At 35.8% G+C, this 27,905-nt stretch overlaps 1 protein-coding gene across 50 annotated transcripts in view; it reads right to left on the reverse strand.

The window, feature by feature from the left end:
* The window catches only part of LOC108427456 (protein tyrosine phosphatase receptor type D), a 713,922-nt gene that overhangs the window by 93,528 nt on the left and 592,489 nt on the right, over nt 1–27,905 (reverse strand). For 21 of the 50 annotated variants that reach the window (XM_017697621.2, XM_017697631.2, XM_037532735.1 and 18 more), the window contains 10 exons: nt 26,807–26,917; nt 23,838–23,849; nt 17,754–18,023; nt 12,383–12,964; nt 10,890–11,035; nt 8,561–8,705; nt 6,561–6,866; nt 5,453–5,646; nt 2,566–2,592; nt 1,174–1,291 (listed from right to left, as the gene is read on the reverse strand). In XM_017697621.2, coding sequence (XP_017553110.1) covers nt 1,174–1,291; nt 2,566–2,592; nt 5,453–5,646; nt 6,561–6,866; nt 8,561–8,705; nt 10,890–11,035; nt 12,383–12,964; nt 17,754–18,023; nt 23,838–23,849; nt 26,807–26,917 — 1,911 coding nt within the window. The remainder of the gene's footprint in view (nt 1–1,173; nt 1,292–2,565; nt 2,593–5,452; nt 5,647–6,560; nt 6,867–8,560; nt 8,706–10,889; nt 11,036–12,382; nt 12,965–17,753; nt 18,024–23,837; nt 23,850–26,806; nt 26,918–27,905) is intronic. The other 29 variants (XM_037532749.1, XM_037532745.1, XM_017697648.2 and 26 more) reach the window with 5 other exon arrangements.

Consider the following 27,905-nt stretch of genomic DNA (forward strand, 5'->3'; position numbering starts at 1 on the left):
TTAGACTGAAATATTCATGCCAGCCAATTACAATTCTTCAACTACCATCCAGCGACTACCTAGTCAGCAAAATGAAAAAGGTTCTGGTGGTCCTTGCTCATTAAGTGAATTTAAGGTGCACTGGGCTGGGGGTGGTGTGAGGTGGTGGTTTATTGTGTAGAAAATAATTCATATTGTTCAAATATGTTTATTTAGCAAAAAACTAAATGTTAACACAAACAAAATGTTAGCATATCACTCTCCCCTACCCCTTCATTGCAAAACTATTATATCTTAGCATATAAAAACATCCTAAATTTAGTTAACATTTCCATTATGAGACTGTCACAAGAATTTTATGATTATTTACTTATTTATAGATTGTTTCGTTTTCACTTGTTTTAAATAATTGTTTTACATAATCTTGTGAAATGTCTTATTCCATTGGCAGATCATTTTACTTGTTTAGAGACATAATGCAGACAATTTTGCTTATTTTAAGTATTTATGCTTGAAACAAGTTAAATGATCTGCCAAACAGAATACGAAAAAAACGAAATAATCTTATAATATTCTTACAATAATTTCATAGTAAGAAAGATTTCAAATATTGACTAGATTTAAAATGTTTTCAATGGCTAATATGTCAATTTTGTAGAGTTTAAGAAAGACTTCAGATGATTATTTTGTTACATAAAAGGTTTACATGTGGAGCCTTTATACATTTGGTAAAAGTTGGGCAAGTCCTTAGATACAATCAGCTATTAAGCATTGTTCTTAAGGAATAACAGTAGGGATAAGCTGGGATCATTTATAGGTCTGAATGGCAGCACCATTAGTGGTACAACAGCAGAAATGCTGTCTGATTGTGTACTTTAAGTCTTTCAATGGAAAAACAGAGAGGTTGTGGAGCATTCTATTCATTTGTTAAAGTCTTTTTTTCACCACTCTCCTGACATATTTCTCTATTATTTCCTTAACCCCTGCCAGCATTTCAAAGTCAAATCGGTAAGTGAGCGGAATTACAATCGCTGTCATAATTGAAAGGACAATTACTTGCGTTCACTTTTAATAGCTGAAGGGGGGAAAGGTTTAATTCTTGCTGGCATGCAGGCTGCAGTTGCATGGCATGCTGGTCTTTTTTCACAGGAAGTCATATAAGAAAGAGAAAACAGAGAGCTAAAAGACTCCTACCTGCACCCATGGTGGTGACCAGCTTTGGTTTACTGCGAGCTCCGTCGCCTTTTGTGGTGTAGGCAGCCACTGTAACTGAGTATGTGGTTTCTGCCTGCAAATCAGTCAGGACCATTTCCTGAAGGCAAAAAAAGGTAGTTTTAAAACCTAAAACGTTGAAGTAAAACCAGGTCAAAGCATGCTAACATGAAAACTCCATAGTGTAAAGTACACAAGGATCACTGAACTATCCTTACTCTGCCCAGAGATGCATTTTTCATATCTACTGTTGCTAAGAAAGCAAGCTTTACAGAGTGTAGTCTTGTGGGAGCAGACATGAACTCAAAAATGTCTGGACACAACCATGAAAAGTTTTGGGTGGGAACAAACGGAGCCCAAAATTTTAAAACCAATTCAACATCTCATGAAGGTACAACTTAAAGCAATGGGTGAAGTGCGCTTGGGCAACACTGTCCAACGAACAGCAAGCCTACTGCTTGCACACAGATGTAACATAAGTTTGCAAGTCCCTCTTATTAAGCATGTAGATGTCTGAAACACTGTCTGCAGCAAATGAGAAACAAGAGAAATACAGGAGAACTACAGTTCTTTTAGGTAACGTTAGCATTGGTATAGTGTAGTGCGTAACACATCTGCCTTCTGTGCTGTAGGATGGTGTTCACGTCCCTACCTGGGGACCCAAAAAAACTACAAAACTGGACACTTTTTTTTGTCCCAACAAAGACAAATATTATTGAATAATGCAATATCAAAAATGTTTATTATATCAAACCACCCATATGTTGTACGTAGTTGTATTGTGTTCACTATACATTTGGTAACAACTGAGCCCTGCTACATAACAGTGACATAACTACATCACAAATGTGTCAAGGTAGATGTCATATGGTGTCATGAGACAGGACAAGTTTTGTACAGTAATATAACAGTGTTACCTCTGAAAATGACCAGTAATTTTCCTGAACTTGTCATAATGTTTGATGTCATGATGGCTTATGTCACATGCTACTTTTTGCTGGTTACTCATCAAACATTATGAAATTATCTATTATAATATTTACCAGTGATGATAACAGGACGCTATTACATTACTGGACATAATGACAGCATTTAAGCGTTATATGCATATATAATGACATGTTCTTGGCATGTTTATGTTGATTTTATGTAGCAGGGTAGTAAAGTGTTACCAAAGATTCTCTGTCTACCCACAGCAACTCATAAAGAGCACTACATCGGCACATGAATAAGTAATATCAGCTATGTGCCTTTGAGCTAGCTTTTATCTGAATGACGTTAATGGTTAAGCCACACACTGAAGCGCATGCTAGTTGTGAAGAGGTGTGGGAGTAAACAGGATTTACTCTCAGACACACTTTCATCTTTACTCACATATTCAGTCGAATCATCATACTCCCACTGTTTTAGATGCGAGGGGGTTGGACGATAAGGAAGAAAAACAACAGAAACTAAGTTACAAGCTAAGTTACAAGAAAAAAAAAATACCCACACATGCAGAGATAGGGTGGGGAACACAGGACAAATGTATAAATGTGATATCTTATCAGACTTGTGGGGAAGAGTGTGCCAAAGTCAGAGACCTTCATTTCTTAAATTTCCAGTGAAAACAGCTATTAAGTACAAGCAATTCATTTTCTGGAGATACTTCTGAGAAGTTAAAAACAGGTGCTTCAAAAAAGAGAAACCATGACTTCTAACAACTGTGCAAGACCTCATAGACCACCAAGAGTGTCCTCGTCAGATAAACGGTACTTAAAGCATTCATCTTTGTGAGAGAGGAGAAAATCCACTCTCCACTCTTGATTCAGATCTGAAAACATCTACAGGTGTTTCTGTCTATCCTTCCACTATGAAACACTCAACACTATGAGTCTGAAAGAATGTGTAGCTGACAAGAAGCACTTACTGAGAATGGGAAACAGAAATAAGAACATTTACACCAGAACACTGGACATTTGAGATGTGGAAGTTTTTATAGACTTGATCAATGAGTGTCAATTTGTAATGCAACCAACATCGAAGACTGAAATTGGAGGCATGAAAAATATTCTGGAGATTTCTTTAAAAAACTGAAAGCTCATCCTCTGAAAAGAATGGAGGCTGTAGTAAATGTGAAGAGTGGAAAAATGAAATATTAAAAAAATCTTCTATTATAATTAGCTGTTGAGGCTTCTGTGTAGTCCTTTGTTTTCTGCTTTTTTTCCCTAAAAAATGAATAACTTGCACTCTTGACTGGAAATTAAATACATCACAAGCGGTCTTTGAATTTTGCACATCCTGTACATTACAGAAAATGACATTGGCTAGTGAAATCACCTTGCATCTAGTCAATACATCTAATATATATATTTATTTATATATATATATTCCTTTCACTAAATCACATAAAACAAGTATAAATGTCTAGAAATAGATTGAATACTCTTATAATATTCTTACAACAATTCTCAATGCAATATATATTGGATATATTGACTATATTTAAGTTGATGTGGCTAGCATTTTTTGCAGTATAAAACAGCTAGATGACAGTTCATAATTAGTGATGAATAGACTCCATTATGTTAGCATTACGTTAGAACGTAACATTTACGCACACATTTAGTCACAGAAAAACCTGCAGCAACTCCTCTAGATGGATGTGTAGCCACGCAGGCAGATCACTATTCCCACTTTCTAATTTAAAGCCATATAATCATGTACATGTCATGTGGCTATATGTGTGATGGAAAAATTCATCGGCATTAATGTCACTACTATTATTAACCATATCCATCTAAGATGAGGGGATTCCAATATCCATTTTCCATTTTCCCCCTTTCCACATATGCTATTTTATCTTCTCCACTGCAGTTACTGTAGCCTGAATATATCAAGTTGCAACATTAACAGACAGTGAGTTAACTGCTAACTTTTTTCTGTTGAGGCAAAATGACTCAGATTCAATGAAAATTTCTTTTTAAATGAATACATCAATTAATCAATTGTAACTACTCAATGAAGTAAGAAAGACATCCATGTAAAGGCTGTGTAATAATAAAGCAGCCTTTTTTTAGTCCATTAAGTATGTTTAGTTTCAGCACTCAGCTTCAAGTTCATGAAGAGCAGGGGTTCTTTTTTATAAATCTCAGTTCTAAACAGTTGGGACAGTATATAAATGCCAATTAAAACAGAAAGTAGTGATTTGTACACACTTTGACTTGTGTTTAAACAAAATAGTACAGAAACACAAAATATCTAATCTTTCATCTTACCAACTTTATTGTTTTTCTGTAAATGTATCCATTCTGAAATTGATGCTGGCGATGCCTTACTTTATGAATGAGGGCAGCCAATCAGTGCAGAAAATTATATACATGATTCAGATGCTTTCAAGTCAAATATACAGTAGAAATTTTTTCTGTTAATTCTTGTTTTTTCTTATGTATTATCAACTTGTTATTCATGCATCAACGGTGAGGTCAGGATACATTTGACATGCTTTTGGTTACTGTATCCATTATGGTGTTTTGTCTTTAGATTTAGCAGTTCAGCCTGTATTGCTGTTATACATCTGGAAGTTTGAATCTCAATTATGTATGACTACAAATGTAGGAAACTCTGGTGCATTAATTGCAGATGTTGATAAAACCATAGGTCGTTAATATCAGCTGATATTATAGCCTTGATATTATGTCTGCCGTATATAAATTGGCCATGCTGTTTTTTCAACATGTTTTAAATGTTTCATAATTCAACTTACTAATGTTTTGACAGTTTTCTTGACAAATTATTGTCAAAGGCACATATTGTTGTTGGAACAAATATCTACAAAAAAGAAACTTGACTTGTTATGTTAATGTAAAAGAATTGTATTTTAGGCCATTTCAGAGCATTTCTTTTGGTCCATGCGTTATGAAATTTTGACACAATATGAAGGGCAACTATCATTTTAACCTATACAAAAAATGACAAAGACAAGGTTTAGATACAAGTCACATTATACAGAAACACTTTTAGCCCATTTTAGGTAGTTTATAAACCATAAAGATTTGAGTACTGACATCTTAACAAGGAGATAAAATGTGTGGGCTGTGGCATTGTGAACAGAACAAATGGCTAAATATATAGACTGCTTGATAAACATTGCAATTTACAGAAAACATCCTGATTTGCGTTAAAAGCATGTTGTAAAGATAAGTGCCCTCAAACTTTCAAATGCTGAATGCTGGGAAAGATTTAATCTGATATACAGAGGAGTGTGCAGGTGTGTGCTTACCTGAGCATCATCAATCAGGATGTCCTTGATGACAGGATGGCCCATCGGTTCCCCATTAAACATCCTGACATAATGCACCTGGTAGCCGCGTATTTGCCCGTGTTGTCTGTTAGGCACCGGCGATCGCCACAGCACTTTAACAGATGAGGAGTTGACAGCCTCCACCTCGACTTTACGAGGCGGGCCACTGGGCACTGAAGGAATCATGGGATAAAAAAACAAAAACGTCAACATTATAGCGGACCCCTTCTCCCTGACCGGACAACTCCCATCAGCAAGATGGTGGTGCGATTAAAAATCTACAAAAGGGCAGCAGCAAACTGTTAACAAGTGCATGACACTGATATTTCAACAATGGCAAGTAAAAATTAAAAAAAAAAAAAAAAAAAAAAAAACAACCCCCAAAAACAGGTCGCATAGGTGACCTTATTTTTTGCAAGACATAAAAAAATGGATTTAGTGGATTCAAAATATGGAAAAAAATGTACAAAAATTAGCCAAAGCAGATCCTTCAAAACTTTGAAGCACCGAGAAAGGGTTTGGCTAGGATGCATAGAAAAAAATAAATAAAAAAATTGGAATATAGAAAAAAAGATTGTATGGGCCATTGGTGAAAAAAGACTTCCTTTATTTTTGTGCTTCCCACTGTCCATTTATTTCTTTTGTGTTTTGAAAAAGAGTAAAAAAAAAAGTGGATCAGCAGCTTTACTGTATTTTTTTTTTGTTTCAAAAAAATACAAATACATAAATTTATTTAAGAAAAAATAAAAAGAGACAGTTGGGAGTGGAAGTTTTAGGCCTGGGGTACGAGGAAAGAAATGCCATATAATTGTTGAAATTGGCTTGCCAGCAAAAAGACAAAAAGAAGTAAAAAAACCCCAAAAAATCCAAAAATTTTAAATAGTACAGCGAGCAGAGGCATCACAAAAAATCCAGGTTAGTGGGATTAATCTACAAATAATATTTTTTTTTTTAAGGGAGAAAGGAGGGAATTAGGAGTTTCGGACAAAAGTCTGTCAAAAGCAGGATCATGAAGCCAGAAGAATTTGAGGTACGAAGGGTACAGATTAGCAAAGGGGTCAGAACAGTTTTTGTGGCAAAAACATACCATCCTCCTCTGTTCGGATGAGCTGTGGCAAGCTTTCAGGCCCAGGTCCGACATCCGTATGGGCAGTCACTGTGATGCGGTATTCTGTCCATTTTTCCAAGTTTTCCAAGAGGTACTGGGAATTTTCCGGAGAAATTTCCGAAATCTGCCGTGAGGATGTGTCCTCTCCTTCTGTAGCGACGTACTGAATTGTGTATTTGGTAATGATCCCGTTTTGAAGCTCCACAGGAGGCGGTTTCCAACTTACCAGAATATTGGTGGAACTTGGGCTAGAACATGTGACTTCCTGAGGTGGTGCAGAGGGCTCTGATAGGTGGATCGTTTTCGAAAGGGACAGGGTATTGCCATTTGATTTATAAGGGTTGTTTTGATCGTTTGTGTTGTATTGGTTTCCGATAAGGGGTTCATGGGGGGTTGTGGTAGCAGGATTTTTTTGTTTTCAGTTTTGTTTTTGTGGTTGAAATGAATTTGGTGGTGGTGGTGGTGGTGGTGATGGTGGACAACACAAACACAAAAAAAAGAAAAAGGGAAACATAAAAGGACAAAAAATGAGGACGAATCACATGGATTAGAACTGAAAGTTTCAAAGAAAATGGTCATTAATGTAAATGAAGCATCACATATAAGGAAATGACAAGAAATGTCAAAGAATTTTATTATGGAGATCAACAGAATAAACTCACAAACACAGTATATGCATGGCGAGGCAAGAGTGGTAAAAAGAAATCTTCACAACATAAAACCTACCTGGGAAAAGCTAACTATTTACTCACTAGTTGATGCCACTGAACCTATCTTTAGCCTTAAAACCTACAGAGGACTCATATTTAAATCAAACATTTACTTGTAAACAAACTGTAAATTAACTCAACATGAGGCCTAAACTTTTTTTCTCCAAGCAGTTACCATCAATCCAAAAATGTAAAGGTTGATGTGTCAGCTCTACTAGAATTGAAAAATGTTGCATTGCTCACCAACCTTTCCGATGCCTGTTGGTTTGAGGTAAAAGCCTGATCAATCCAAGAAAACATGACTGATGCTTAAAGACCTAAAGACTTTCAACATGCAGACAAAAAAGTTCTCCCCCAAAGAACAGGCCCATCAAGTCTACTTCCCATCATCTGCGAGACTGGCTTTCTGGACTGATACTTACCTGATCTACACCCTCTTCCTTTCTTCAGAAGACCTCACATTTATTCAAATTGGCTTTAAAAAGACCAAAAAAGTGGGATTGCAAATTGGAAACTTTCAAAATCAAAGTTTCCTCCTTTTCTTTTATTGGCTGAGCTTTTATTGAGTGTTCATTAAATGGAAGCTCAATTTGCAAATTGGAAGTTTTGATAAATCTGCCAATCATACATTTAGTTGTAACTCAATTTGAATAAATGAATGATAAATATGAAGTCTATTGTGAATGGAAATCTGTCTGTCTTTTGCTTCAACTATTCATAAGTTGCATTTGAGCTTTCTACAGTGTTTCACCACTTCAGCTTGCTGAGTCCATTGTCTCAATTTTCCACATCTTTGTAGAAAGAGCAAATGCAAACTAGGGGGAGAATTGTGGTTGACGAAGAACGTCAAAAGACAAGGCACAGTGTACCAGCCTCTTGTACAAAACCCTTTTAAACTGAAGCAATGTGGAATGTGATAAATAATTCAGCACTGTACACTGAAATTTTGCCTTTTGCCGCATTGAAGTTGGGTTGTATTGAGCAAGGTGACCTTGTCGATTGACTTCACTGACCAGTTTCAGTGAACAATGCCCATGCAACTTTTTTCCCCTTCCAAACAGGGCACGTGGGTCAGTTTAAGATCTTTTGAACCGTTCCATTTTCTCAGGTTTCCTTCTTTAACGATTTTTCTCATGCTTGTGAGATATCAAGTCTTAGACTGAAGAACGCTCCGAGAAAATGGAGGGATTCTAGTTGTTGTGGATGTGCAGTTGCCCTCAGCCCTGAGGCTGTGGGACGGGATGATAAGGGAGTTGGAAAGGGACCTACGTGTCTGCGGTGTTTCGGCCGAGATTTCATTGGTGTAAGCGCCAATTCCGTGTCTGCTGCGGGCAGCCAGCTGGAAGGTGTAGGTGGTGAAGGGCCTCAGGTCTTTCAGAAGGTAGGTGGTGGTGGACTCAAAGCTAACACGTTTCTGCAGGAGCAAAGGAGGAATAATTCACTACAGTAACTGTGCAAGGCAGCAGGGGTGCTCAATGTGATCATATTTATTAAGTTGGCTTGAAAAAGCCAACTTACTGTTCTTCGTAATCTTATTATTATTCTATACTCAAAATAGTAAATGCTACTCCTCCTACAGTTTTCAAGCTAGAACCACGAAACTTTGCAAGATCATAGATCATATACCTGTGGAGTGTGCTTTTCTAAGCAATCTAATGTATGGTTTCTGGAAAATTTGCGTTTAAAGTCTTTTTTTTTTTTTTTTTTTGTCCCACAAGGAATGAATGGGCGGAATGTTGGCAGCATGCATTTACATTTACATTTACAGCATTTAGCAGACGCTCTTATCCAGAGCGACTTACAAGAAGTGCTTTGTCTATCTAGAGAAAGTGTCTTTGCTAGTTACCAATAGGTTAGAGAAAAAGACAGTCCTGAGCTCAGATACTGCTAGAAACAAAAGTCACTGTAGATACTGAGAGAAAAGGAGCAGAGTTGAACACAGAACTCTACGCTGTACAATGCAATACAATACAATACAGTAAACTACAATACACAGTGCAATACCATAAAATATAATGTACAAGTGCAGCACGATATATTGCAAACAATACTTAATTCAATGCTCATTTAACTGCTAAGAGATGTGTCTTCAGTCTGCGTTTGAAGAATGCCAGCATAACAATACATTTAAGGTGAAACTTCAATGAACATAGCACTAAATTTAAGATGGCACAAAATTTAAGCTGGAACTTCAATTAACATAGTATTAAATTTAAGGAGGCACAGAATTTAAGGTGGAACTTGAAATAGCACAGCACTAAATTTAAGGTGGCACGGTTATTAAGGTGGAACTTTAATTAACATAGCAATAAAATTAAGGTGGCACAGAATTTAAGGTGGAACTTCAATTAATATAGCACTAAACTTAAGGTTGAACTGCTATTAACATAGCATTAAATTTAAGGTGGAACCGCTATTAACATATCACTAAATTTAAGGAGGCACAGAATTTAAGGTGGAACTGCAATTAACATTACAATAAAATTCAAACTGAAATTACAGTGGAACTGCATTTATGTTAGCACTGAATTTAAGGTTGAACTTTCATTAACAAAACAATAAACCTATGATGGCACAGAATTTAAGGTGGAATTTCTTTTAAGGTGGCAGCGAATTTAAAATGGAACTCTTTTTAAGGTGGCACTAAAGTTAAGGTGGAACTTGAAAAAACATAGCACTAAATTTAAGGTGGCACAGTGTTTAAGGTGGAACTTGAATTAACATAGCAAAAAAACATAAGGTGGCACAAAATTTAAGGTGGAGCTTCATTCACAGTAGCACCTAGCAACGAATTACCATCACGGATACTGCAGCTTCTGCTTTACAACATTTTGGCAACATTTTAACAACTATCAACAGTTTTCAACGTTTTAATAAATTTAATTGTGTTTTTCAAGCCAAATTAAAGTTTGTTCACAAACTTTAACTTTCTAGTTGTTATTGTTACATTATGTGACAATAACTTATACTGGATATTGTGTTCATAGTTTTTTTTGTAGTTTTGCTAAACCATACAGTGCCTAGCTTAACAGCAGGTTGCGCTAAACACCATGTCATATAAAGCAATGAGAGAACGAGTGTTTTTTGCTCAGGATAGCATAATAAATTTGCATGACTATATTTGATTCGGAGTAACTGCAGGTTTTTGTGTGAATTACCACCTTGTAAAGAGTTCACCAAGTTAACATCAACTAGCTCCTAATTTAAGATGCCAGTGCTATAAGCATGTGTACTAGAAGCTAGAAAATAAGATGTTTCTCTTTTATTTTTATCTTCTATATAATAGAAGCTCAATCGCCCCCTACACGTCCTGCAATGTATTACAGTCTGTCATGGAGCATTCTAGATGGCTTTTATTGTTAAGTATGTGATACTTAATTTTTTACATAACTAATAACTGACTTTGTTGAGTAACTGTTGCAGCAGTAATGGTCTTTAGTTTTTACTGACAATGTATGTCAATAAAAATATCACTTTTAATACATTTTGTTGAACTTGGTCAGGGTTAGCTTGGCACGTTGAAAGTAATGGACTTAAAATTTAATTGGTAGAGACAGAAAACAATAATTTTGAAAACTTATTTAAGGTACAAGCTCACCTCCTCCTTCTCATCTTTCCTCTTGTAAAGCAGTTCATATCCGGTGATTTGATTGTCCGGCCCACTCTGCGGAGGAGCAACCCATGACAGCAAGATGCTGGTCTCAGATTTGGCTTCAGCTTTAAAGTCCGTTGGTTGGGATGGGACTGCAAAATGCATAGAATTATTTTTTTAATTTTAGTCACACTGCCAGTGTAGCGCACAGGCTGCAGTTCTTTCTCAGTAATGCATAGCTCTGTTTTGGCACATTAATACTTGAGGCTTTAGTGATGGAATGGGAATAATATTGACCAGAATACAGAGTTAAGAGAAAGAAATCCTGAATTATTTTCAAAGAGTAAGTAATGTTCCTGCTTCCCAGCCAAGAGTGTATTTTCATTTAGTCTGAATCATTTGACAGTATTACTTGTTGTAAAGCAGTTCTGGGAGCTAAAATAATTTGACACTGGGGAGCTCTACTAGATTATGGTTGTTTACACTGCTGTTGTTGAAGATGGAGAGAGTCATTATGAGAGAGAGAGAGAGAGAGAGAGAGAGAGAGAGAAAGAATATGTACAACCACACTTAAAATGCCAATACAGTCTTTTTTTTTATTGCTCTGTTGCACGCTTAAAAAAACGTTAAAAAGACTGAAAAACAATCAGAATCCAACAACTCACTGAATGCAAACCAAGCCAAAAACAGTGAAAGTAGTAATGTACTTACTGGATTCAAATGTGTGTATTATTTCCACATTAATAATTATCTTACATTAAATATTGTGAAAATATATTATTAAACATAATGTATTACAATCTGTCAGAATGACAATGTGGATCATATCACTCAGACAGAACCCGTACCCCTTTACACTCTGCTGACCTGAACAGGCATTTAGTATCTCAGTTTACCTTATACACATATGTAATCTTTGGCTGATCATATTAACATTATAGAGCATTTTTAACATGAAACAATAGAAGTCATATCACCACCTACACTTCCTGTTGTGTATTACAGACTGTCAGAATGACTGTGTGTGTCATATAAACATTACCGAGCATTACAGAGCATGCTTGTATAGTATATGATGCATCACATTTTTCCAAAACCACTGACTTCGCATAATCTCTGCAGCCCTAAAAGAATAATATTTTATAATATGGGCTGTGTTTCAGACCATTTCTACAATCAGATGAATCTGGTGATTGATAGCGTGATGAAAGAGCATTCAAAGAGAACTCAGTCTGCCTTACTCAGATTGCAAATGAATTATCCGCTAAATCCAATCCGACGCCACTAACTTTTAAATTATTCTTTACAGGGAGACTCACAGCAGTGCACAGACGTTTTTTTCTCATGGCTTCATGTTTTAACAAAATACCTACGTGGTACGGCTTCAGCTAACGGATGCAACATAATTATATTTTGGATACATGTAGTTTGTAATGTGGTTTATTCATGTGGAAACTCAATTATTCATGTGAAAATTCAAAGCAGTGCTTTATTCTTACCTCCAGTCTTGGCTATAATCTGCAGGTCTGCTGACAGAGGTCCATCTCCTACAGAGGTATAGGCCAAAACCTTGATGTAGTATGTTTTATTAGGGGTCAGTCCTTGGATGGTGAGGAAGTTAGCATTCCGAACAATCTGTTTTTCCCACTGGTTGACGTGCTGGTTGGGATCCATCGTGTAATAGACCCTATAGCCCATTATCTGTCCATTAGCTTCTTCAGGTTCTTCCCAGTGGATGATAGCTGTCGTAGCGCTTAGCATCCGACCTCTGACCTGTCGAGGGGCAGTGCTAGGGGCCTGTTCAGCCGTTTTAGCTTCAATAGCTTCGCTAGCAGGCCCACGGCCGATATTGTTCACTGCAACCACACGGAATTCATAATCAGAGTATGGACTCAAACCACCGACACTGTAGCGCGTAGTAGCTACACCGTCAATTTCTTTATAAGAGTCTTCTGAGTATTTTGACTTATGCTGGATGATGTAATATGAAACTGGCTCCGGATTCCCAGAATCCCATGTGAGGGTGATGCTTGTTGCTGTGCGTTCTGTGACCACGGGAATTCCTGGTGGCTTCGGTAGCGCTAGAAAGAAACAAAGTAAAATGTTTAAATGAGTTCACCAGTGAAACTGCAGATTTCAGTTATTCATCTTTCTGAAATGTATATCTTCTGAGAAATGAATGTAATTCCTGTTGTAGTAAATTCTACTATATCTCAAAAATTGTGATTTTATCAGATCATAGACCTTGGACCACTTGTTGATTTATTGGTAATAAGTAATGGAAGAGAAAGTCATCAGAATTTATGAGTGCTCTGCACTCCAACATACTTTTCACAGGTTATAAAACAGGCTTTTGTTACTAAACAGAACATGCAAAATGGATCCATACTGACAAATGCTTTGTTGCTGCCTCTGGCATAAATGGAATCTATCCTAAATATGCTGAATAGGAAACTGTAATGTACATGTGGTTTTAAATAATGAAAATATATTTATCAAAGTCTTTCCCAATGTTTGAATTTTTGTCCTATTAGATAGATAGATAGATAGATAGATAGATAGATAGATAGATAGATAGATAGATAGACAGACAGACAGATAGATAAATCTTGCAAATGTTATTGATGTAAACATAAAAAAAACACTGGCATTTCAGTGACAATTTGCCAGTTTATATGAGTGAGGAAATAAAGTGTGGGGCCAGATCATAGAGTTTCAGAAGTTAATAAGCATATGTTATTAATTAAGAACTACTATACATTATTTGGTAGCTACTAGAAAACTAAAGTATTTGGTTATGAGAGTGAGGACCTAAAGTTAATTAAGTAAAGGTGCAGTTAAAGAAAAAAATGACAAATCTACTTTAATTAGCTGCTTTTGATTAATTCATTTATCAATAAATTAATTATAAAACATGAATCAGTAAGTAAGCAATTAAGTAAGAGTTAATTAACAGCTCTTTGCTTTGAAGCTATATCTGATGGCCACACATGAGAAAAATAAGAGACAAATCTTCAGTTCTAGACTGAAAGCTGATTTGCTTAAATTAATAGCATGTATAATCATGTTTGAGGAGAACACTGGACAGCCTATGGCAGATCCTGTAATGGTGGTGTATCTGTAGGCTGAAGAGGGCTGCAGAGTGACACAGTTATTAGCATTCATGAAGCATGTATTTGTTCCCCTGAGGGATGCTAGCTGAAGGTTATCGTGTCAGCTTGCTTCGCCACAGCCGAACAGAAGCAGTGCACTGGAACACTGTTAGTGTCTAATGTAATACAGCGAAAGGCCTAAAAGCCTCGGCAGAGCTACACTGATAAAGAGGGGGAGGACGACAAGGTCTCTCCTTTTTGTCGCCCTTTTTGAAAACGGACTCATTGTCAGTTCTATCTTTTTCACATTCATCTTTATAATTGATATCCTGAGTGTCCACTGCTTTGTAGCTCATTTTGTCTTTTAATCATTATGTTCTCCAGACTTCTCAAACAAACAAAAAAGATTAGACAATACACATTATCACAGTCCTATCAGACAGATAGATATTGTTGATGCTGATGGAAATTTGAAATTACAGATGCAAAAATACATACATAATATCAATATGCTAATATAACACAATTACATTTGTTTCTATTGGTCTATGTGTATTTAAATTTGAAAATAAAGTGTAAATTCCTTATAGCACAAATCTGAAGATTAAGCAGAAGGGCCTAAAAAGAGTTTTTATCAACTGATTTATGATCATTTCAGTGGTTACTTCTTTCAATTTCCAAACTAATCAATTCATTATTTCATTATATGTATGCATAATATATACAGAGACAGTACTCATAATATCTTATAATGTGTGGCATTAATGTTTAACTTGCTACTAACAGTTATAACTATTTGCACAATAATTTATAAAGCAAGATCACATAACTTTATAAATTCAGGTTTGAAATGCAGTGTAATATCTGTCCATACTAGCACTGTAGATATTAGTAGGGTAATGCACAATAACTAAATTTAAGAGGTAACTTAACATTATGTCAAGTATTTACCACCTTTCCTCAGTTTTTAATCTGCTTTTATAAGTTTAGGAACCTTTCAGTTTCATTCCTTTCACCTTGCAGCACCTTAAGAAGCACTAGACATATTCTTTACAGGCTTTAAGTGAAGTGAGGTCTTTTCTTTAGGAAAACAACCACATTTTAGCCCTGTTTTTTTGTGACTTAAACACTGTACAATGGCAATACGTGAGAAAAGGACAATGGTAAAATGTTTAGTACCAAAGTTTGTTGTAGTTTAATACAGTATTAGTATTATACATTTTTATTTTATAACACGTTATGCATGCATTGGGTTTTTTTTTTTTTACTTTTGGCTTATGCCAGAAGGAATTTTGGCTTATGCCAGAAGTTCTAAGGTATTGTGCATGCCATATACTGTATGTAATGTGTTATAATTAATACAGGAGATTATTAATGCATAGGGATCACCAAAATTCATTTGGTTACTGTTATATGTTTTTCCAAGATATTTATACAGAATTTCATCACATTACACCAGAACAAGTTGGTGGTATTCCTCATCAAAAAACATTAAATGTAGTAAATGTTGTAGTTTGACATGAGTGGGTTAAGTCTGGCACTGTTTCCTAAGGAGACTGATATGATAGTGAAGCAGCTGCTCTGGAGGCCATGTCTAAATGTGCATTAATGTGAATGCAACTGCTAGCCAAGGGGCAGACTGTGACTAATCCCACTTTGTTGCGTCTGGCTGAATGAACACATGTTTTACCCTTAGAAGTCAAAGTGATTAATCAGTTTTGACTCATAGTTCATTGAAACATAGAAACAGTGTGGAAAGTGCAGATCTGAATTAATAGAAACCTTGTGGTGTGTTATGTTTGGTCTATAGTAGGGCTTAGAAACAATAAAACAAACTCATCAGTTCAGTCCGAGTAGAATAGTTTAATGTTTCTATTCTTGAATTCTACCTCAACATAACATTCCTAAACCAGTCAGAAATAAATGAAAAATTGTTAATACTGTTAATTTTCATAATGCCATTCAACAGAAATATAAAAATAAAAAATAGGACCGCAAAGCTTTTAGACCCTGCAGATGTATAAATACAACAGATAGTCCACTGTTAATTTGCAGTTATGATAGCAATTAGACAAAGTTATTTGTATTACTTATGGTTTACCTTGCTGTTATATTCAAATTGATTTACCTTAGAATTGAGTGACTGCTGTCAAAAAGGCTAAAGATACTAATGCAGCATTTAACACTTAACAGAAGCCCAAACAACAATGAAACATCCTGCCATATATAGCATGTGTTTGTTCACTTACAAATGTTCAATGGAAAAGTTGAGTGAAAACAACACCAGCAAAAACTCAAAACCATCAGGCATCATAAGATGATATACTGCCATGACGGACATGAAAAATGTTTATGGATGGTTCTTTGCATGGCAAAATCATTCTTCAGATTGATGGAGAATGTGTTGTATGTGGTTCTTTATAGAACATTTTTGAAAACTGTTCTGTATAGCACCAAAAAAGTTCTTCTATTGTTATTGCTTGACATCACAACTACAGCAGATCCCATTTTGGTGCTATACAGAACCACATACAACACATTCTCCATTAATGGTTCTCTGAATATATAGAACCACTGTCTTCACTAATTAACCTTTGAAGAACCATCTTTTTTTGAGTGTAAAGTAGATAGTAATGCACTAAATTCAGAACTTCTGGCGTGTCATCCTATTCATAAAATACTGATTTAAAAGTTTCGTCTTTAAAAGAAAAAGCATTCTGCCGTTAGAGGAATGGTTTGCTGTACTGGTCCTGGAGTAAAACTGCGCTAAAATACAGGATCATAATCCAGACCAGTAGGTTTAGAGAACCACGCCCCAATAAGAAATGGGCTATCTGACTGACATGCAAATCAACCAATCACAAAATGTTTGTGTCGTAATAAAAAACATCTAAAGGAGATAAAGTTGATTAGCAGTCAGCAAACTTGCTACCGTTGGTTTCAAACAAAATTCAGGATCAACTTCTTAAAATGGGCTAGCGTAAATGTTTTCTGCCTCAGTGACTATATCGCACTCTGAAGTACTTTTGTATAGAGATGAAACTGCTTATCACTACCAATTAGCTTGAGATAACAATTTTGTGGACGCAATGATAGCCAGAGTCAGTTGAAATTCTTGCTGAGATTCTGAGAGCTGTAGAGTCAGCTTTTAGCATGCAGTTTACATCTGTTACAACTATTAGCAAGCCAACAATGAAATAGTTTCTGACATCCAGAACACTGAAGAAGAAAACACATAGTCTTGCAAACCCTATTTGTAATATGATCAAGTTGTAAGTTGCTCTGGATATGACCATCTGCCAAATGCATAAATGTAAGACTGTACAGAACTGTACAGAAGTCAGATGTTTAGACTCAAATCTATCTAAATTAAATGTAAATATAGTTTTTGTTTGTCACTACATAATTAATTATGCAATTATGCAGTTACATATAAGTAATTACATCAATAAACCAAATGTATATCAAAACATCTGTAATAACTCTAGACCTCTAAGACTTAACAGGTAAGCTAGGTGTTTATTTGATGTTGGAACATGACTAGTGGCCCCAGTAATGTTATTCTTCACTGTATACTATACTACATTGTATACACTGTATACTAAAACAATTTTGTTGAGATAATAATCCTTCAGATTTGGAAATATGAAGGAGTTTAAAGAAGCAAAATAGCAATGTTTATATGAACCCATAACATAGTTACCGAGTAACAAGCCTTAAGATTAGTGGTGATAAGTAAAAGTGTATAATGCAGATGTTTATGAAATTCACTGCTCACCTTTGACTGTAATCTGTGCCACCGCTTCGATGACACCCAGTGTTGACATGGCAACACACGTGTAGTTGGCCGACTGGCGGACATCAGTCAGCTCCAGCACGTTTCGGCCGATTGGCATGTCGTCCTCCGGGGTCAGGTCCTCCGACCCCAGCATCCACTTAACGTAGGGCATGGGTGACCCCACGGCCACGCAGGTGATGTTCACACTGCCCCCTGGCATTATCTCGCTATCCGTGGGTGGGATGGAGAAACGTGGGGGAACCCGACGAACTGAAAGAGTACAAAAGTAACAGTAACAACTTGTATGCCAATTTAACCTCTATCAGTGGAAAAAAGGAATTTTAAGCTACCCATGCTCCACCTACAAATGTGGTCTTCCATAGCAGCTATTGCCAGGTTGGACAAGCTTTATAGAACATTGACAAAAATCCCATCAAGCCCCAGAAAGCCAAGACATTGTAGTACACAACTAATACATCTGTAATCATTTATATTAATTTCAATATATTTATTTTTTCCGCATGTGGTCACACAGTCAAGACTGACTGGGTGTAGCTTTTTTGTCATGTTATCAAGCTATGTTCAGATATTTTAGCCTATGCAATACAGTGAAAAAAATGTAGTTGGGGGACTTATGCAATACACAAGACTATCCAGAGAGAGTCCTTCAGTTCTTCACTTTTTTATTGATATAGCTTAATTTATTAACATAGTTTTATGTCTTTCTGTAGCAAACTCATATCAGATGATGTAGCATATCTAAAAGCTTGTTTTGCTGATTAGTACAATGAGTAGGAATCTACAATATATACACCTTTTGCCAGTGTAGACAAATATGGATTTAAAAATTAAAGTATGTGAAGTCAGTGAGGGCAAATCTATTCTTTCATAACAAACAGTGGTGGGCTACAGTGATATCGGTAGTGATAAATCTTAGAGCATCATAATCCAATGTCTAGTAAACAAAAGTGTATACATGTAAATGATATTCCCATAATCAATTGTGGGTAACCATTTTCAATATCTTGAAAAAATAAACTATCCTAAACTAACCAAAAAATAAAAACCCAATTTCAGCAATTCCAAACAAATGCAAAATATGAGGTTTAAATATCTTACTTATCTAATACTATACCAAGATATTTGTATGAAGAAATATTTGTATGAAACTGTTAGTTGGTGACAATTTCACAGATATCTGTATTTTGAATTTGAATCATTTTTCACTATAAAATCTGTGTTTTATAATGTTAACAACATCTTGTAAATTACACAAAGCTTGATGTTGAGTAGGTGCTTAACAGCGAATAACAGCATCATCAGCGTAAAAAATAAACTCTACATTTGGCACATTGTGGCAAAAACTAACAATAGATACAGGAAAAAGAAAGAGGCCCCAAAATTGATTCCAAAGGTACACCATCAGCCACAGCCAAGGGTGTAGACATAAAACCTTCATCCTGCACCTGCTCTATTTTACTAGATAGAAAACAGGTGAGTGATTTTTGCTGTTATGTCCATATATATGACAAGTACTGGATGAATTTGATGGTTGGTATATGATAAATATTGTCAATAAATCTCTTAAAGTAACATCCCCCCCATGCTTACTACAGTGGTGCTAGTTGCTAAAAATGTAAGATTAAATGGTAGTTTTAATTAACTAGCGATGGTAAAACAGGCTATTATGGTAAAACAAGTTCTGCTTAGACAGTTAATAAGATGTTTACTAGTAAAAATTGATTACAGAACAAAAAAACAACACCCAATCTATTGTAGGAAAAATAAATAATTACTAATGTACTCTAAATTAATATATTTTTGTCAGTTTGTGCGCTACACCTTTTCATTACTTTGAATGGGATTTTCACTGTAAAGCTTGTCCAACATAGCAATGGTAGTTACAGAAAAAAATTGTGGTTGGAGCCAAAAGTCAATATAAATGCTAATCTTTACTAAACTGTATATAAAGTCATAACAATGTTGTAGCTGTGTTAATACAGTCTTTACTATTCTTTTCCAACAATCCATTGGTGTATAGGTCTAGACAGTCTGATGGCAAGGTCAGAGAGGAGCACACGTTTGCACATAAACACATACATAAACACAAAGTCGGTCCAGTTCTAATAGGGTTCAACAGTGGAGAAGCTACGGACGAACATCGTCACATACAGTAGGTCATGCACAGTGTAGTGTCCGTTCCAGGCGTGAAAGTACAACACAGGGACGTAAACTGGAGGTGCGGCAGCATGCTGGAGTTGTGTACTTGGCTTTGACAACCTCAATGCTGCGTTTTTCCAGTTGATGTGAAGGAATGTGCCGCCTCACATTGCCACATCAAACATACACAGGGCGACCACCAGAGAGCACCGGGTCAGACCGGGTTTTAAGATAAAGTGCAAATTGTGACTTTTGCACGGTAGCCGCAGTCAAAAAGTGGATACAAGTCTCAAAAGAAATTAGTAGGTGAATGTAGAGAGACAGAGATTCGAAAACAATGACAATTAGCTGACCAAAATTGGTGCGTGTAAACATGTAAACAAGGCAACATGTAATCATTCCTAATGCAAATGGAGGATGGAAGGGACCCAGTGGGAAAATAAAAGAGTGGGGGAGGGTTTTATGCTGGATTTTCTGACATGCAAACAAGTGCATAGCTGGCTCTGAGGGGTAACCATGTTTGCGAAAATGAAGGGGTTGGGGAGAGAGAGAGCAAATAAATAGCAACAAACAGGGTCAGTAGAGAAGTGGGTGCTAGCATTACATTACAGGAAATCAACAGGACAATCTATTAAAAACTAAGCAGATGGGGTAGAGAAAGAGAGATAGAGAGGAAGAGGAAAAAAGATATACAAAGCCAAATGGCAATCAGATACAGGCACAGTTCTCTTTGAGGGCACAAAAGTGGACACAGCAGACGGAACGATGCTGAAGGGATGCAGCTCAGGCAGTAAAAAGGAGCGAGTGTTCATCCAGCCATCCAGTAGATTCAGGGATCCAAATCAAAGTGATGTTGTCAGTGTTACTGCTTATTACAAGAGCTATGCCATTACTATGATTAATGATCAAGTTGCTTTTTAAGGTTGGGACAGTCGTGGGCCCCACTGAGGTGCCCTTGAGCAAGGCACCTAACCCCCAACTGCTCCCCTAGCACTGCGGATAGGGCTGCCCACCACTCCGGGCAAGTGTGCTCACTGCCCTTTAGTGTGTGTGTTCACTAGTGTGCATGTGGTGTTTCACTGCATGGATGGGTTAGACTGTGGAGGTGAAATTTCCCCATTGTGGGACTAATAAGGTCTCTTAATCTGAAATATTTAATAAACCTTTCAACTTTTATTCATTTAAGTATCTGCATACTATGCTATAGCATATATTTAAGCAAAAAGAACACAACAGGAGCACTTAGAAAATGGTTCATGATGGTACAAAATGGTTCAATGGTACAAAATATGTATATAAGCACATAAATAAAATATGTTACATCAACACAATTGCTTCATTAAAATTTGCTTGTTTTGGCTAGAACTGTGTTGATGTAGCACATTTTATTTGTGTGCTACCGATTGCAACATTTTAAGCATGGGCATTTAAAAACTTTTCTTCTTTTGTATTTAGCCATTTAACTTTTTCTCCCAGAATTCATTGAGGACTCATTCAGGGATGTCCTGTAGTGTTTTGCAGTCTTTTTTACGAATTCGGGGACATTGCCAGCATAATTAATTTGGACTAAATTTCTGTTCTACTTTTTTAGAACGAGTTGTTCAAGTGAAGTGAGTACAGCTTTGAGGAGACAAATCAAACACTTCCTATAATCCAGGTGTAAACAACAAATTGGGTTTTATGGCACTTAAATCATTTAAATAAGCTTTTATGTTTTTGCTGCCAAGATTCTTCAAAACAAACATTCCTAGTTGGTTTGATCCCTCTCTCTTCCTGCTTTTCTAAAGCCGTGATGGTGGGAGTAGGCTAGGTTTGTTTGTAGAGAGAGGAGAGAGAGATTTATGGCCACAGCATTTCGAGGGCTAATCCACCCTAATATTAACGAGCAATGAAACTCTCCCATCCCAAGTTCGCTTTTAATTAAAATTACATGGGCTGAACTCTTCGATTCCACTTTGCAGGTTGAACCTTGACTAATATTGTGTCTGTATAGTAGTTCCTCATTAACACTGAGGGCTTTGGTCCTGACATCTCTGTGGCCTGATTTCATGTTTTGAGAAAGACTGTGAACTCGAGAGAGAGAGAGAGACAATAAGACAGAGAAAGAAAGAGAGAGATAAATATCTCGACAATTGATGAAGCTCATTCGGCTTAAGACACTGCGCTCCTCTAGAGAGGAAATCTTTCATTATTAAATACAACTTTTCACTCCTATTATATTTAATTAATTTTCTATTGAATCGTGCTCCCAGAAGACATAATGTTATCCTGCTCATTTGAATATCATTACATTCGTCAAGTCTTGCGAAGGATGCTCGACATACATCATTCTTTCATTAGTGGCCCGCTAAGCCTCCTTCACGCAGCGAGAGCAGAGGATATTGAGCTACAGGGCATGTCTGATTCTGCCTTGCGTGAGATTCGCCCCCTTGAGCGAGGTTTGCTGCCCTGAGCGATATTTGCCACCTTGAGTGAGATTTGCTGCCCTTCGGTTCTCATTAAAACAAAGGTGGATGCAGCCTTAAGCTGTGTCCTGAAAGAGAGGGAGAGCTCAAGGTGTCTTATATAGCTTCCCATTTGCTACATATTCACCATGGCAGATGCTTAATACACTTTTATTAAAGGTAACTGTGATAATGGCAAGAGCAATTCTGATTCACAAACAGTGCGATATGCAAATGAGCCCTCTCACAAGATTTTTACAGTTGTAAACATTGTCAAGTCAGCCGATCTTTTGTCACACTGATAAATTTATTGCGTAGTATAGCAAAATTGCAATATACAATCACAATAACACATTTAACACTATTTAATTTATTTTAAAAAGTTATCATTATAATTTTAATACTGACAATAGTACCATTATTAGTTTAATGACAGTAATGGTAAGGGTGGTATTATGGCAACTATTATATCATGATGCAAAACATTTCACGATACATTGTATACATTATATTTTGTTTTTCTGAGATTTTGAGAAGTTGTGAGAAGTTGGAACAGACAAGACAGCCTAATTTTTTTTTAAATTTGATTTGGCCATTGACCAAGGTCCAGTTGCAATGCTGTGACACATTGTGACACATCATAATATATCAAATTGTGAGGGAGAAAATCCTTCACGGAGTGAGGGCAAAGGATCTTGAAATGTCTGATTCTGTTTTTTGTGAGCTTTAAGCAAAAACCACTGCAGCAATGAGCAAGATCTCAGTGAGTGAGATCCATTGCTCTGAGTGAGATGCACTGTGAGAGCTGCAGTCCAGAGTGAGTTTCACTGCCCTCTGAATCTTATTATAATACAGGCCTTGAACTGTATGACATGGAAAATAACTTAAAGAGATGCTTATTGTGCTAGCATTTTAACCCAGAGGCTGTTGAGGTTTTCATGGCTCAGTGACCATTTCGGACATGACTAATATCTCATCATTCTTCAAGAGATCTTTGGTTATAAGATTGTGTGGGTGTCAAAATGAAGTACTAAGCAGGAACACTGACATTAACATCAAGGATTGTACAGGGAAATCGGTCAGTAGCTGGACCTGGTCGTCATGCAGAATCTTATTGGACAAATTATATGCATTCTCTCTTGACATGCACCACTTTTTGGATGGTCAAGCATCATAGCCAAGACCATGGGCATTCATTATAACGAACAACAACAATTGGGGGTCAGAAAACAAAACAGAATGGACTCTATCCAGAGCAGAAAGGAAACATAAAGGGAGTCAAACTGAGAAACGTCAGAAATAACAAACAAAACAAGAACACATATGTGCAGCTACATTCATTTCATTTGTATTCTTGACAGCTGTGTTGGCATTTGGGTTTGCAATTCATGGAAACTACTTATGTTTTTCCCTGTTTTTTAATTTTTTTGTTGTTTGTTTCGATAAAGTGAGATGGTTAGAAAGTAAAAAACACACCAACCTTCTCGCAGCTCTGGGGAATGTGGGGAATTTTGATGCAGAACACAATGAAATGACGAAAGGAGAAAAAACAGGGGAAACACAGAGAGAGTAAAAAGGCCATGTACAAGGCGTTCAACTGCCACTCATAAACATCTTTTAGAGGAAGCCCCTTTGGTATTAGGATAGAATCCTGACTGCTACTTCAGTGCAAAGAGAAAAATCCTCTAGCTTCAAAGACACTTTATATATGAACAGAAACGAGGTTGACTGTAACGCTTATGATGCTGTCTCAGTTATGAAGTTGACTTGAGTGCATTCATTGCAAGATTTATGTGTATTTGTCCTCAGTTTTGGTCTGCTTACAGCTAAAGGGCCCATATCCTACATTTTTCAAGTTCATTGAGGCCATTTTTGTGGCTTTATGCTCCAAAAAGTATAATCATTTCTACATGATCATTTTCCAACCTCTCTTTATCCTTAAGAATTAAACAGGCTGTGGTTGTTACTGTTCCTTTAAGATATTCAATCATCCAGGCAAAACATCTAACACCTTTGCTCAAATTACATGTTTTATAAACAGTAATAATAAACAATAATTTAAATGAGCACAAGTGTGCTCCCTGTAGAAGATAAATAAAGGAATAAATCTAACATGTTGTGTTACCAGGTGTGCCCAAAAGTATATATATATATATATATATATATATATATATATATATATATATTGTATGTGCTCTAGTTTCATTTTTCAAATGCCAGGAGGAAACATTTTATTGCATGCGTTCATGATATGGGCCCTTTAATTATTCTATATAGTAAATTTACCAAAGTACAAATTCAAAGAAAAGCAAGCTGCCAGCATTAATCACATAACTGGGACATTATCATAATTAACTGATATACAAAATAACTAAAATTCTTAATAATTCAAAAGATATATTGGATTCAATATAGTCAATACTAAATATTTACACAAGTGGCTTAATTAAATGAAATACTGTAAATATCTTATTAGGTCACATCATTATTTTCTATTACATATTACACATATTACATGAGGATCCATTTACAGTAAAGGAATACTTTGTTTATGTCTGCTGACTTAATATGCAAATATAAGACATATTATAGCTAGCACACTATTATTACAGTGAATTATCAGAGCTGCTACAGATACATTTACAAAAATAGGTGTAATTAGCATTACAGATTGTTTTAAAAAATAGTGCTCCATTAACCCTTTGACATGTGCAGTTTCAAAGAAGAAGCTGATTCGAAAAGTTTGCAGCCAGACTTTCTTAAAGATGATGCAACAATGCTGCAACCACATCTAAACTTCCTGACGCAGGGACTCCAGATCATACTGCAGAATCAAAGTCCGAATTATGGACTATGCAATGAAAGTACCAAGCAAATGCTTCACTTACCACATACATCTATAAAAGAATGTTTACATATTAATGATTGGCATCATCATTCAAAAGATTATTAAACTGCAAATACATTGGTCACACTTTATTTGGATGGTCCCCTATAGATGCTCTACAGAGACTTCAATCATTAACAAACTTTATATTAATGTTGATTATCAACATTATGGTTATGGTTAGGGTTAGGAGTGGATGTAGGTTTTACCTTAAGGTTGAGATGAGGGTTAGGTTTAGGATTAGCATTAGATTTAATACATTCTTTCACACTAAACATTAAAGTTCAGTTGAATTTAATGGATATTTAGTTGAATATTACTTAAAGGCCAACCGAGCATTTACAAAGCACCTACAGTGGACCACCCAAGTAACCCTTAACTTCACAAACAGTTGCATTTAATGGATATTTAGTTGAATGTTACTTAAAGATATACTGGACATTTACAAAGAATCTACAGTGGACAATCCAAATAAAGTGTTACCAATATGTTATATTTGGTTATGTTTTAATTATAGTTACAAGTTCAGTGTTCTTTGAAAATGCCTTAGACTTATGTTTTATAGAAAATGTAACTGATGCCAATTTTACAGAAAATGTACTTGATTTAAACCAATTTTAATGATATTGCACCCAGTATTAATAATAATGTTGATAGCTCATCAAAACCGGGAGAAAATTTGATATTTCTCCTTCAGTTTTGCTCTATACTTAGGTTAAATTGAAATGCATTTATCACAGCAAAATTATTATTTTTTTTTATTCTAAATACAGCACTGCAGAGACTACTTGCAAAAATTCAGACCTAAACATCAAAGGGTTAATGTTACACTTCAATTAAATTTATAGTTCTTCAATCATATGCCCACTTTATTATGTATTTCACATAATTTTAAAATTAATTTTAAGTTTAAAAAGTTTTAGTTGAAATAAAAGAGTTTCCCTCCATTGCTTGCCAAAAAAAGAGAAGAAGAGAAAAGAGAAACGGTCAGATGGTTTTGGTGTTCTGCAGGGAAAGAAGGGGTCCAAACCTATAAACTCCCCTGCAAGCCTTAGGGGTCAACTTCATTAGTATCACAACAGGCAATCCAGTCATTATAGAAGGAGAATTAACAGAAAAACAAAAACAAATCAACCAAAGAACATTAAACAGAAAGCACAGGTTCAAATCAAGGCAGGAGGGTCGAATGCAACAGAGAACATACTTACTAAAGTCTCTCATGGCCACCATTTACTGGACTCTGTGATCCATTTGTTGTTCTCTAATAATTTGTACTGAATAATTCTATTTACAAGTCAACGTATCTACTCTTATTCATATTGTTGTGGTGGTATCAGAACTTTGTAACTGTTGTTTTTGTTTTTTCAGGAACATTTCATGAAGAATGGACCAACAGTAATGGTCCAAAATCTTGTTACATTAATGTAATGTACATTTTATAGTTACCATTTCAAAGCTACAAAGTTTTGTTATGAAAGCAATGGCATGTTAATGCATTAAAATATCCATTACCTTTATAAAAACTACCTTAGCAACAGAGCTTTACCAGTGGTGTTTCCTACCTCGTACATAAAGGTTAGCCGGAGCTGAGTAGCGGGTGCCGTCGTTATTCGTTGCGACGCATTCGTACTTCCCCTGGTCTGACTCTTCGCTCTGTTCGATCTGCAGCGCTCCTGTATGGCAGGAAAGAATATGGGGCATATCCCCGCGTTAAGGTGAAAAATCACACACTGTAACATAATACTAAACAATTCATTTTCTTATTTCAACGGTTTGATGGTTCCCGTTTCTGCCACAGGGGGCGATATTTGTCTTGCTCACGCTTTTTCTGTTGTCCTGTTTGGCCTCTGTAAGGCTATAACACAATATAATGGCTGCTTTTAGAGATGGTGTATGCAGAAAAAAACAAAGAAACCAACAAACAAAGTAACAAAACTGAATCAGAGTATTCCAAAGGAATTTAAAGACATGAACAGCTAACTGCTATTGTTTTCTGCTTTTCTACAAAAACCTTTGAAAGGTTCAGATTCAGATTGAAAATGAAAAGATAAATAAATGAAATTAACTTAAAATAGAAAAGAAAAAAACTCTTAATAACCCACAAACCTTCTTAGATGACGGCTGCAAAAATAAGCATTCGCCCTGTAATTTCTAATGCAGTGTTTTACTCTGTAGGCATGGTGCATAATAAAAACAATGATGATAGATACAGTTCCAAATAATAATAATAGTAATAATAATAATAATAATAATAATTATAATAATAATAATAATAGAACACAATAATGACTTTAGCTTAAAATATGGGTCATATGAAGCCTCTTGATTTGAGCTAATATTAACAGAAAATATCTTTGGTTTTGGTCAATTTAACAGAAATCTCTGTAATTTATTTCTTGATGTATGATATTTGCTAACCGAGGATGTCTTTGATTTAGGACAATTTAACAGATTTTTTTTTGCATTGATTAATGCAATTATAATAATTCAGAACAAAATATGTGTCATATGGTTCTTACACCATAGTTTTTACTCATAGTTACTTATAATTCTTTGATGCCATCATAATAGAAAATGTATTTAACACTTTAACAGAAAAATTCTTGATTCTTGACAGAATGCTTTTTATTTATGCCAATTTAACAGAAAAAAATCTTGTTA

Source organism: Pygocentrus nattereri, chromosome 22 (assembly GCF_015220715.1).
Source record: "Pygocentrus nattereri isolate fPygNat1 chromosome 22, fPygNat1.pri, whole genome shotgun sequence".
In the NCBI taxonomy this organism is placed as follows: domain Eukaryota; kingdom Metazoa; phylum Chordata; class Actinopteri; order Characiformes; family Serrasalmidae; genus Pygocentrus; species Pygocentrus nattereri.